At 31.8% G+C, this 13,314-nt stretch overlaps 1 protein-coding gene across 2 annotated transcripts; it reads left to right on the forward strand.

Moving 5' to 3' along the window:
• The first annotated feature begins 9,247 nt into the window (after positions 1–9,247).
• On the forward strand, positions 9,248–13,101 carry LOC142529790 (serine/threonine/tyrosine-protein kinase HT1). 2 transcript variants are annotated; one of them, XM_075635429.1, is made up of 7 exons: positions 9,248–9,567; positions 9,995–10,257; positions 10,933–11,065; positions 11,265–11,460; positions 11,595–11,719; positions 12,005–12,163; positions 12,640–13,101. In XM_075635429.1, exons 2-7 carry the CDS (start codon positions 10,049–10,051, stop codon positions 12,928–12,930), a joined length of 1,113 nt encoding a protein of 370 aa, XP_075491544.1. In that variant the 5' UTR covers positions 9,248–9,567; positions 9,995–10,048; the 3' UTR covers positions 12,931–13,101. The 2 variants fall into 2 exon arrangements, with proteins under 2 accessions (XP_075491544.1, XP_075491545.1); XM_075635430.1 differs by having other exon boundaries at positions 9,248–9,445.
• Positions 13,102–13,314: the final 213 nt, after the last annotated feature.

Raw genomic sequence — 13,314 nt, forward strand, 5'->3', positions numbered from 1 at the left:
TTGATTGTTAGAGATTCTTATTTACAGATCTATTATTTACGCAACTAACGTAATTTACATGTCATTACATAGTTTGGAGTCTTCCCAATACGTATTGAAAGACAATGACCGCGGGTTATTGCGTCGTTAAAAAAAAATAATTTGTGTTCTCGAAATGAGAGTCTGAGTTGATGCAGTAGGTAAATGTTTGATCAATAATCAATTGTTCGATTCACTCAATTAATATTTTTTCAGGCGATCATGCACATTTCAAGTTATGAGACTAACATAGTTTACAAATTTTGTTAATTTGACCAATTTACTTAGTACGCATTGAAAATTAATATTCATATGTTCTCATGTCATAAAAAAAACGTACTTTTTGTTTCTTTTGGGACTTTTCATAATACTTCCAAAACTATACATGTAGTCACATAAAAATATAAAACTATTTTTTTACACCAAAAAATTAAATAAAAATATAAATCAATAATTTAATAAATAAGCCCATAATTTGCAAAAAAAGAGGATGAAATGTTGTATACTTCTCTTGCTATAGTAAAATTATGCGATGTTGCTTGACAATAATTAAAAGAGTCATAAATAGTTCTTCACGCTTGCAAAAGTATTTTAATCGAATTGTTAAATATTTTGGGTCTTAGTCACGTAGTTTGTTAATGTTTGATTCTCATCCAATAATTTTAAACGTGAGAGATATGTTGATACGGCGTTGCTCCCAATTTTCGCTAGAATGAAACGAGATACTAGAAAAGAAAACTACAACAAAACATCCTTACAATTTTCTTCAGTAGTTCAATCGAAGTGAAACTAGGGAAACTAAATACATGTATAAAAATATCCTTACATAAAATAAAATTGTTATATTGGTTAAAGATTAGGTCTACAGTCTCACGAATCTTTATCTGTTAGACGGGTCAACCCTACCGATATTCACAATAAAAAGTAATATTTCTTCATGGATGACCCAAATAAGAGATATGTCTCACAAAATACGACATGTGAAACCGTCTCACGTAAGTTTTTACATTGGTTAAATTACTCCTTCTAAATGTACATCTCAATTATTTAATTTTCCTTCCATTTTTTTTATATAATTTTTTTGGAAATTGTTATGTATTAAACGAAGATATCCTTTTTAAGGACAAGGACAAATCAATTTAAAAATTATATGTCCAGGCATTGTCTTAAGCATGCTGTGATCTGATCAGCAACATGATTCAAACTGAAGTGGGTTGAATTATTATTATTTCTTCATGAAATTTATGCAAGGATTTGTGATATTATATCAATCCAAATTTCTTTTTTTCCCTTTTTAAGTAAAAAATGATGGATGTTGGTAACATGCAATAACAAGTTCAGCATATAAAAACAAAATCAGCAATATATTTTAGTGACAAAATATATAGGTAACATGCAATAGCAAGTTTGTGTTGTATTCATCTTCAATTAAACAAAATTAAAGATTTGGTCAGACGTAAAATTTTTTACTTTAAAAAGACACAGTCAAGGTGTTCGTTGGATGGTAAAAAGAAAAGGAATTGTGGAGCGAACAGACAAACAACCGAGGAATTAAGAAGAGGCCAATTGGCTTGGAAAGACAACCACTGATTGCGGATGTTCCTCTCTTTCTGCGACAGAACATCATTTACGATACCTTTTTTTTTTCTTCCAAAAATACATTAAACTATTTTTCAATAGGAGGAAAAAGGAACAAGCACTCGATCGGGAACTAGGTAATCGTCTATCCGCAAAGACAAAAACTTGTGTGAGACGGTCTAACGGGTCGTATTTTGTGAGACGAATCTCTTATTTGGGTAATTCATGAAAACATATTACTTTTTATGCTAAGAGTATTACTTTTTATTATGAATATCGGTATGATTTACCCGTCCCACAGATAAAGATTCGTGAGACCACCTCACAAGAGACTTACTCATCCGCAAAAAGGACGTGTTTTCCAAAATTTGATCTTGTTATAAATTAACTGTTAACAGCAAATTGACTCATGACATAACTAAAATTGAAAAGTGTAATTTACAAAAATAAAAATGTAAATTTCCCGAATTTGATCTTATTATAATACGTTGATTTTTTTACGTGTATAATTAGACGAAAAATATTCTAAATTCGAGTTTTTCTATGAAAATTTAATGACCTCTCCATTCGCATAAGAAAATCTAATCCATTAATCCTTATGAAAGTAAATTTTCCTTCTTTTTTTTTTTTTTTAAGAATCAAAGTGATAGAAATACTCAATTGGCTTTTAATTGTCTGGATCGAATGATGTTGCATGCCCGGGACCATATATCTAGCGTGACACAATATCGCGACAAAAATTACTGCCCCATAGTTTTTTTTTTCCAACATGTTTCAATTTATTTAATTCACAACTCCTAAAAGTGATTATGCATGCAAAGTATTAAATATTAATAAAACAATTAGGCGATAATGATTTCAACATTATCCGGTATGCAAAAAAGCTGGTGCTTAAACAAATTTCAAATATGTTCTTTGTCTGCTGCTATATCCATCACATGTTATTTGTCAACCAAGGGAATTTTTTTTGGTGAGTATAATAAAATAAACAAATAAAAATATTGTGATAATTTCGGTCGAAGTGTTTACGAGTGAGTTGAATAAACACTTGATATAATTTTGTTTCTTCTAATTAATTTAGCTGGTTTGTCAACTAAATTATAAATTCTCGAGTTTCGATATCAGTTGACTAATAAATAAGTGCGGAAAGAAGCCAAACTGCTATTTAGATACTATGATTTATAATACAGTTGTATCATAGAGATAAATTATCCTTGATCATTAGATACAATTCTTTGTATAGTGTGAGTAAAATTGTTTTTTGTTATTATCAGTAAAAATTTCTTGATCATTAGATACAATTCTTAGTCCATGTCAACATTTTCTGACAATCGTTACTATCAGTTTTGCACGAATATTAACAATCAGTTTTGTCTTTATTGTAAACTGATTTTTTTGTAAAATGATTATATTGAAAACTTATTTTGTTGAAAACTGAACGAAGAAAACTGATATACTGATAAAAAATATTTTAGTTTAGAGTTCGATTGTAGATCAGTTTAACTAACATCAGTTTTATCTTTATTATTTGTTAACACCAATACATAAGAATTCGTGTTCCAACATATCGTCGAACTTGGTTACTTATGCAAGAAAAAATAATGTTCTGATACTCACGGAAAATTTAGGGTCCGATCCACGCAAGCGTCACTAATCCAGACACGGGCTTCAAAATTACCCTGGGCCTGAAATCACAAATAAGACCGTTAGGAGGGGGCCAGGAGAGTACCCTGGCGTAGCCCCTCCGACGCTCAAGTCAGAAACTGAGGATATATGGGGGGAGCAGCTAAGGGCGCTGCTGAAAACAATATAATGAATAGCTTAACTGAACAATCAAACTTGATATTTATAGGAGAATACATGGGCCCTTGGTGGACTTGTTTTCCACTTGGGCTAGGGATGAGCCAAGAGTAGTGGGCCCATCCAAGTCTTCCATCTGGGCTAGACCCATCTATGGGGTATCATGTTCAATACTTATTTAAAAACAAAAAACAAAATTATCTGACCCCAAAAAAATTGCAGTCAACACATTATTAATGACTGTGTTAAGCACGTTTAATTCTCAATAAAACCTGCTTTAAGTTTCAATATTTCGATTTTAATAATTATTACGTTACTTAAAAGAATATCATATATATTACAAGTCAAAAATAGTAACATATCAAACTTCCAGATTGATTTTAATTAATCTGAAACACTCTGCTACAAAAACCTTTGGCCCATTCACCGCCATTCAATAATAAATTCGATGAAAATGATTTTGTTCTGGATATCTTTGACATGTAGCAGATTTGTAACATACTATTGGTTATTGTGGCTCTCTTTCGATGAATATTTATATTTTATTTAAATATATGTTTGGACAATTATTTTATAAAAATATTTTTAAAATTAAAAAATAATATATTTTGATTTTTAAAATTATATTTTAACAAAAATATTTTTCAAAAGGAAGTGTCGGCGGGCTGCAAAGGAAGAACATGGCCAGTATAATTTTTATGGACAGGAAGAAGGACAAGAATAAATAAGAGCCAAGGGAGTAGTAATTAATGGTCAACACCCTTTGGGACATCCACCCTCCTCTCAATCCCATCCACCGCCCGATCAATGCATAATAAATGCACGACCCATCAATCTCTCTACAATATGTAAATATATTTGAACATGTCTCTTGTGAGACGGTTTCACGAATCTTTATTTGTTAGACGGATCAATCCCACCAATACTCACAATAAAAAATAACACTTTTTTCATGGATGACTCAAATAAGAGATCCGGTTAAACATATATATGTATATTATATATATAAGAAATAGATATATTGTCGGCACGGCGATAGCGATAAAAATTTGATGTTTGAATTGATGTACGATTTTAAAATATTGAGTTATGTCTTTACTATAAATATTATGCTATTTAAAATATATAAGTTGGATAATAGATATATTAACTTATTGATTTTGGTATGTACAAAATTGAATTGTGAATGTGACATGTCAGCCTATGTAGGTATGCATATTGTAAAATGTTTTGGTCAATTTTATCTATGCCCAGGTTACAAAATGACTTGGTAAATGAGCCATCGCCTAATATGGACAAAATGTTCTTAGAGTAATAAATGTTCACCGGAAATCCCATTTTATTCTTAAAAATATAAATAAAATCCAATTTTATTAAATTCGGTTCTTTTTCTTCCTAAATTATAGTATAAGTTGGTATATTTTTTTTATTGGTAATTCGAAACAAATATCTAACAATGTACATAATTATGTATAAATTGTCTTTTATATTAAAAATATAATTTGAACAATAACAAATATTTAATTTTAAATTTATAACAATTTTTATATTAATGTTTATATTATAATATAATACCTACTACATTAAATGAGTAAACACCAATTTTTTTAACATGTTGAATTTGTGTACAATATATATATATATATACTAATTTATTAAGTTTAAGACACTTAGAGTAACTAACTTTGGTATCATAGTATATTTTATTAATTATATATATTAATAAAATGATAAAATTTTAATGTAAGTTATATGTAGTTCAGCAGATAGAGTCATTGTTTCTTGAGATTTAGGTTATATGTTCAATTTTCACTGAGATCATTTTTTATTCTTTTATTTTTCAATTTATTTTTTAATTTATATATCAAAATTACAGTGTAGTCCCTCACTATTTCTTATAATTATATTTTGATCTTCATTTAAATATAAATCAAATGAATTATAAAAAAATTTATACAAGCACGCAACGCGTGCGTGGAAGCACTAGTAAAAATAAAGTATTTTAGTTATATATATAAATAAAGTATTTTAGTAATTTCACCTAACATAGGGTAGGCGGCTATCTTAAAAGATTCTCATGTATCAGTAGAACTGGGAGTGTTATAATCATCAGCGCACGTGTACGTGGGAAGGCCACACGAATGCACACAGTACTGTATGTCCTCTCCATATGTCTTTTGTTTTGTTGTTTGTCCAAATCTTTCTTTAACTTTATTATTTCAGCAATTCACGTATCTAATTTATCTTAAATTTCTTTAAAAGTTCAAACATAGACAAGAAATTTACTAATAAAATTCTCATCAGGATTATGTCATTGCACTGTATGAATGGTGACCTAATTTTTTTGTTCATGGTCTAAAAACCCCGAACAAGTTGTCAGATAAGTCGATTTATCCCTACGAAACTTATCCGACGCTCAAGTAGTCAAGGTTACGACAGTAAAAAATAAAATAGCCTGGAATTATTTTTCCTCAGACCTCCTAAGTGGAATTAAACCAAAGGGTGCGACTTGTCGTGAACGGTTATTGCATAAAAGGGAAATCTTATAGGTTGTGTCACTAGATTTTTGTGGGGTATTGATAGAAACATTACAACTTAAATATTAAATTATTTTTGTATCGATGTGAAGACAACTTATATTCTCCATTCCTTTATAATAATGAAAATAGTCAAGCGAATTTAATATGGTTCAAATTAAATTCAATAAATAGCATGATTGCAATGTAAGCATAAATGATATAGGAAGATAGTGGGTAAACCCATTTTCAATTCTCAACCTTAATTTTCTCAATCTTAATCCTATTTGAAGAAATTATGGGTGCAAATTAATAAATCAATTGTTAAGATTAGAACTTGGACATAACTCAACCCTAAAAGCTAGCTCAAGGGGAGTGGATTGTCCAAGATCATATATACAACTCTCGGGTATTTTATCCAACCGATGTGGGACAACTAACAAACCCTCTTCACGCTCAGGAATGAACATCTGGAGCGTGAAGTTTACAAATGATCCAATTATGGGTAGAACAAGTGACTCAATTATTGGTAGTCCAACACATAACGGTGGAACATGAGCTCTAATATTGAAACTTGGACCTAACTCAACCCCAAAAGCTAGCTCCAGGAGGGAGAATTGTCCAAGACCATATATACAACTTTCAGGTATTTTATCCAACCGATGTGGAACAACTAACATCCATTTCATAAAAAAAATGATAAAAGCTTTTCATATTATGTTTAATCGAATTTTAGTCAATTAGTGTTTTTATATATTTAAAAGTATATATAATTATTCAAAAAGTGATTCATATTTTGACTTTGAACGCACTGAAGTGAGCTTGAGATCACATTCTTTTTAAGCTCCAGTCAGGCCATTTTATTAACACCACGCAAGAATATTTCTTTGCTTAGATTTCCAATCATGACAAGAACATACAACCTCGAGCACAAGTTTTTAAATAGGGATCAAACTCAAGAATATAGGCAAAAAAATTAACTTTAAAACACTGATAATGTTAAGATTGGAATTTGGAACTAATTCAACCCCAAAAGCTAGCTCAAAATGGGAGGATTATCCAAGCCCATATATACAACTCACATGTTATTTATCCAACCGATGTGAGACTAACACACCCCTCTCACGTCCAAGAATGAACATTTGGAGCGTGAAGTTTACAAATGACCCAATTATGGGCAGAACGAGTGGCATAATTATAGGCAGTCCAACACATAACGGTGAAACCCAAGCTCTGATACCATGTTAAGATTGACATTTGGATCTAACTCAACCCCAAAAGCTAACTCAAGGGGGGAGGATTGTCCAAGCCCATATATACAACTCTCAGGTTATTTATCCAACAGATGTTGGACAATTAAGATAATATGAGTAGAATCATGCATGATTTGATTGGCAAGGGAAATTGTCTTATGACCATTTTTGTTGGATAGCAAACGAGGGTCTGTTCGAGTGAAGATATGGCTTGAACATTAGTTCTCCGTTAGCAGACTTGAATCTCCCATGGCTCCATTGCTGCGTAAAAGAAAATTTTAGTCTTTTCAAAACTTGTCTGCTAATTCAGCCCATTATGGTTTTCAGTTCAAACTTGGAAGGTGAACCCAAATCTTTTGGGCTGGCTATGTGACTTATATTGAGTTGGATATCACTAAACTAAGTTCATGATAGAGTGGATTGGTGTTTTTTTTATATCTTTATTATCAAGATCAACATATTTTTACCCCTATGTAATATGTGAGGATACCGATAAAAAGGTTTTAAGCAAGGTAAGCAATATATTTGTTTATAGATGGGCCAACCGAGCTCCTCAAGACACACTGGGCTTGCATGTGCTCTTATTCACCTGAGCTGCTCTGTTGGTTGTTCCTCAAATGGGCCCAACTGACGACTTATCAGAACCGGGTATCATTCTCTGACGGGCCATGTATTTCATACCAGATCCAGAGATGAAGATGTCTCGGATATTGGCCCGAATTTCTCTCTCTGCTTAATTATTTTTATTTTTATTTTAAATCTTTTTTTTTTTGTTACGAGATAACTACATGCTATTCATGGAACTAGCTGTATAAATAAATAAATGAACAAGTAGATGGTACATTAGAGTAAAATTAGTCAAAAAATGGGGCATCTGATTTTTTTTTTTGTATGAAAAAATATAAAATATATTTTTAAGAGAAAAATCTCGTCGAAAGGAGTTTAAGTAATTTTTAAAAGACAAAAACTTGTGTGAGACGATCTTACGAGTCTTATTTTGTGAGACATATCTCTTATTTAATTTTGAGTCATCCATAAAAAAAATTTACTTTTTATGCTAAGAATATTACTTTTTATTGTAAATATCGGTAGGATTGACCCGTCTCACAGATAAAATTTCGTGAGACCGTTTCACAAGAAAATTAGTCTTTTCTAAAATAAACATGTCAAGCATAATGATTTGTTAGTATATCAATTCTTATGATATGATATTATCCACGTTTTTTTGTGACAATAAATTATAGAATGAATATTTTTTTTTAAATAAATAATTCATTTCAAAGTTCAATAAATGGGGACTTGGGAATATGCCAATTATGTCATATCTATTATCCAAATCAATCATCAAGGTCCATTAGACGATAAAGTTGAAGTACTATCACACAAAATTATATATATATATATATATATATATATATATTATATAGTATATGCTTTTTTTATATAGAAATTTATAATAAATCTAAATAAGTTGAGTTATCCAAAGTTTTGTCTAATGTGACAAGTGTATTTTAATTCAACTAATATGACAATAGGAATATTGATAATAATCTTATAATAATATTTTATTTCAATTTAGACCGTTAGCAAGTCGCTGTTACTATTTTCCAACAGAGAAATGGCATCTCCCCCACTTTGACATTAAGAAGTGTTGTTTTATGCTGCCTTTATATTTTATTACTGTTTATGTATAATAAATACTAAATAATTAACGCAATTAATAACAAAACAAATTAATCATCCAAATAATTACCCAATTTTTTTAGTTTTAAAAAAGAATTGCATTAAAATGGAATTATTACATCTACACAATTTATTCCAAAAAAGAAAACAACACCTTTAAAAAAATGAAAAGAAATAAAGCAAAGATTAACAAAATAAAATTTATCTAAATATTAGAAAATATGATGGTTCTGACGTCATTATCGATATCGCACCGCTGAGATGACCGTGATGTCCTGCACATACAATAGATGAATAACACTTCGATCGATATTATCGATCGATACTTATATAAATATTCACGATAGATGATACATGTTTTCAAGTATAATAAGAAAATAATATTAGTAGGTATAAAATGTATTTGTACACATGTGAATGAATTCCGAAGCAGCGACCTCAACTCCAGAAAATAACGCTACCAAGCCGACACCACTTTTCAATGCATTCACCCCACGCTTTAGAATTCAAAACCTCACTCTGACTTGCAAGCAGTTTTCTCATTCCGTCACCACATCAACACTCGAATAGTTTAATCCAAATCAGAAATTTAGGGAGGTTTTTATGCTGAATCATATCGTATTATATCTTTGAGTTTTTTTTTGAAAATTTAAGGACTCCAATCGTTTGCTTCATCCTATATTCGTATTCCTTGCGTTTCTTTGTATGTACACATCACTGTAAGTCTTTTTTTGGCCTTTGCTTCATTTTAGGGCTTCCTTCCGTTTTTGCTTTCTGGGTCTAAATCATAATTTCGTTTATAGTAAAGCTTCACCTCCAAGTTCAATTTTTTTTTTCGAATTTCTGTTCAAACTTAACTTTTCCCAGAATTGATATGGTTTTCTGGGGCGATGACATCTTTTTGGGTCATCGGAGGGTTATTTTCAGTTATCAATATAAATGAGTATTTCGAAAAAGAAAAGTTGTATAGAAGAGTTAACTTTTAATTCAGTTGTTATTGATGTGTACCAGTATTTTTTATGATGATATTTATGTGCTTCTTGAAGTGTAGTCTGTATAGTATTTACAAGTGGGAAGAAACATTGTTTGGATTTTCTCGAATTGAGATTTCAAGGTAGTATTAATTTTCCTGTAAAACAATTGTAGCTCTGAGTTCATGATGAATCACTCGGGGTCAGGGATAGGTTGACTATTGCTAACATGAACTGCGGTGTCAAGAACGGGGGATACAGAGAGGAGGAGGTCGAGAAATCTGGTCGGAGATCAGTTGAAAGAATTTCATCACAGAATGGATCAACAGTTGCCCCTACGGATTTATCCATTGATGAAAGAGTGCTAATTGACGCTAAATCCCTGTTTATTGGGTCAAAAATTGGTGAGGGGGCCCATGGAAAAGTTTATAAAGGAAGGTAGGTCTGTCCATGTGTTGATGGTTCATAACATCATTCACAATATTTTTATATCTTTCTGTTATTTTCTTGCCCTTTGAGAACGATGTGAACTTATTATACAATTGTGTCCATTTATGATGATGATGTTATAGTTTGTTCCGGAGGAACACGACCTTTCTATATTTATGATGTGTGTTTTACGTATTCATATGATCAATCTGGCATATTGTGTGTGCTATTAGATCTGGTGGTGGTGATGCTGTATTGTTCTTTTTGGGAAAGGGATCAGATGAAGTATAATAATCGGTTGTGATGCAAAAGAGCACAAAAAATTAAATGAAGAAACAGATGGCCAATTAGTATGCATTTTATTGTGCACACACACATTAGCCACATGTCAATGCATCAGGATTCAGGTGTAATTGAATCCCTTCAGTTTTCCAAAAGGAATCAGATTGTGGCTTTGTAAGACTAATATATTAAATTTCCTTACGAGGATACTTGCCACTAGTTAGTGTAATAGGACAAAGTTTAGTTTGTTGTTCTGTTCCCAGTTCACGTTTGAATGGCAAATTTCATTAGCTGGTCAGGTTGGCTGCAGCATGCTTTTCTTGTTTTATGTTTTCTTCAGTTGTTTCGTTCGATTATAAATCCAATGTTAATTAAGTGGATAATAGTGCAATCCCTTCACAGGTATGGTGACCGAATTGTTGCCATTAAAGTTCTTAATTGTGGCAATACTTTGGAAGAGAGAGCTGTCCTTGAGAATCGCTTTGTTCGGGAAGTCACAATGATGTCTAAAGTAAAGCATGAGAATCTTGTTAAGGTGAGAGTAGTTGGTAAAAATATGCTTTTTATTTCGACTGTGGTACTGTTCTTTCAAATTCATTTTTTGTTTCAGAGTGATTCGTTCCCTTGGCACTGATACATCAGTTTAAAATCAGATTTCACAGACTTATTCACATTGATCTGCAAATTAAAATCTTTTGCTTTTCCATCTTCTAATTATGATTTTGTTCTTGCAGTTTATTGGAGCGTGTAAAGATCCTATTATGGTGATAGTAACAGAGTTGTTACCTGAAATGTCTCTTCGCAAGTATCTAAGCAGCATACGTCCTAACCAGTTGGACCTGCATGTTGCATTAAGTTTTGCTCTTGATATTGCTCAAGCCATGGATTGTTTACATGCAAATGGCATTATTCATAGAGATTTAAAACCTGGTATCTTGTGGCTTTCTGAACATCAGTGGCGAAGTGTTTGGGAATTTTAATCTTCTTATTTAATATCAATCAAAATTCGATTTTTTGTCACAAGTTCGTGACTATTGCTCTCCACCCTTTTTCCAATGGCACAGACAATTTGCTGCTCACGGAGAATCAAAAATCTGTGAAGCTTGCTGATTTTGGTCTTGCAAGAGAAGAGTCTCTTACTGAAATGATGACTGCGGAAACTGGAACATACCGCTGGATGGCACCTGAGGTATGCAATTTTTATTTTACCTATCATGATAAAATTTTATGACACATTCACAATTCTTTTTTTCTCTAAAGTTTCTTCATTCTCTATTTATGTTTCTTTATTTTGTAAATCTTTGCAATATTAAGTCCAAGTTATTTTTAAATGACAAAAACAACAATTTCCAAAATAGAATTATATTCCGTCATAAATTTAAGCAATTCTTCTTATATTTTCAAATCTTCATATAGCTAAGCCAAAACCTGCTTATAAGATTTGCCCACTGATTACTTTTACCGAACTCTCCAGTTGTACAGTACTGTGACACTTCGACAAGGGGAAAAGAAGCACTACAATAACAAAGTTGATGTTTACAGTTTTGGCATTGTTCTTTGGGAATTGCTGACAAATCGCATGCCATTTGAGGGGATGTCAAATTTGCAGGCCGCATATGCAGCTGCTTTTAAGGTGCAGAAATGAGCTAAACTTTTCAAAGTTATGAAACAAAATCATTTTTATTTATAATTTATTCCTGACTACATGCCATTATTTACATGGAGATAATTGGGTTGTGGCAACTTAAAGTAAAATTTTGAGACTTGAAAAATTGATGAATACTTTGGGATTTTATTATTGTAAGATAATTTGAAAGACATGGTGGTATAAGACCAATCTAAAAGTTGGATTTGGACTTGGAGTATTTATTTTGGCTGGTAGGGATGCATAATTCATGACATACACGGATACTTCTATTATGTAGGACCCTATTTAAGTCCGAGTCTTATCTAGACTGTTAAAATTATACCAAGATTTCTGAGAAAGAAAGTAGTAATGGTGATTAATGGTGCCTTATTTTCATATGACTCGAATGTGTTGAACGTTTATAAGAAAAATGACTCAAAAGTATTAACTAATCAGCATTTGGTTCTCATTTGAAAATGCAGCAAGCTCGACCTACTCTTCCAGAAGACACTCCACCTGATCTTGCCTTCATAATCCACTCATGCTGGGTTGAGGATCCGAATGTGCGACCCAGCTTCAGCCAGATTATTCGGATGATCAATGAATTTCTCTTTACCCTTGAACCGTCTTCTCCGTCTTTGCCAGAATCCGACTCCTCCGAGGCAGAATTTACAAGCAATGGAGCCATTATTGAGTTTTCTCCCCCAGCAAAAGGGAAATTTTCTTTTATTCGCCAGCTTTTCGCTATGAAAAAGGCCAGAAGTTCGCAGTAGCAGGGTAAATTTTATTCGCATCTGATGAAGATTAATGAAAAGAATATCGACAGCGATAATAAAGTAGAACATGTTTGGTTTACTCAATCCAGGGTTTAGAGCCTGTGTATCATACGGAACTCCTATAAAATGTTTTCACATTAGGTGAATGTAGCATTTTTTTGGTTTTAATATCCGCTCGCACGTGCGCGCGCGCGCGCGCGTTTTTAGTTAGGTTTCTCCAGTGTTTTCACTACATTATGAGACATAAATTCCAAAATAAAAATCACAGTGGGTAAGGAATCTAACTGATAGTTAACCAAATTATTTTCACAAACTTTTTTTTCCTTCAGAAAAGCAACCTTCTTAGATGTATTTTCAAAATTTTCCGAAATTATGACCGTC

The sequence above is a fragment of the Primulina tabacum genome, chromosome 16, assembly GCF_025594145.1.
Source record: "Primulina tabacum isolate GXHZ01 chromosome 16, ASM2559414v2, whole genome shotgun sequence".
In the NCBI taxonomy this organism is placed as follows: domain Eukaryota; kingdom Viridiplantae; phylum Streptophyta; class Magnoliopsida; order Lamiales; family Gesneriaceae; genus Primulina; species Primulina tabacum.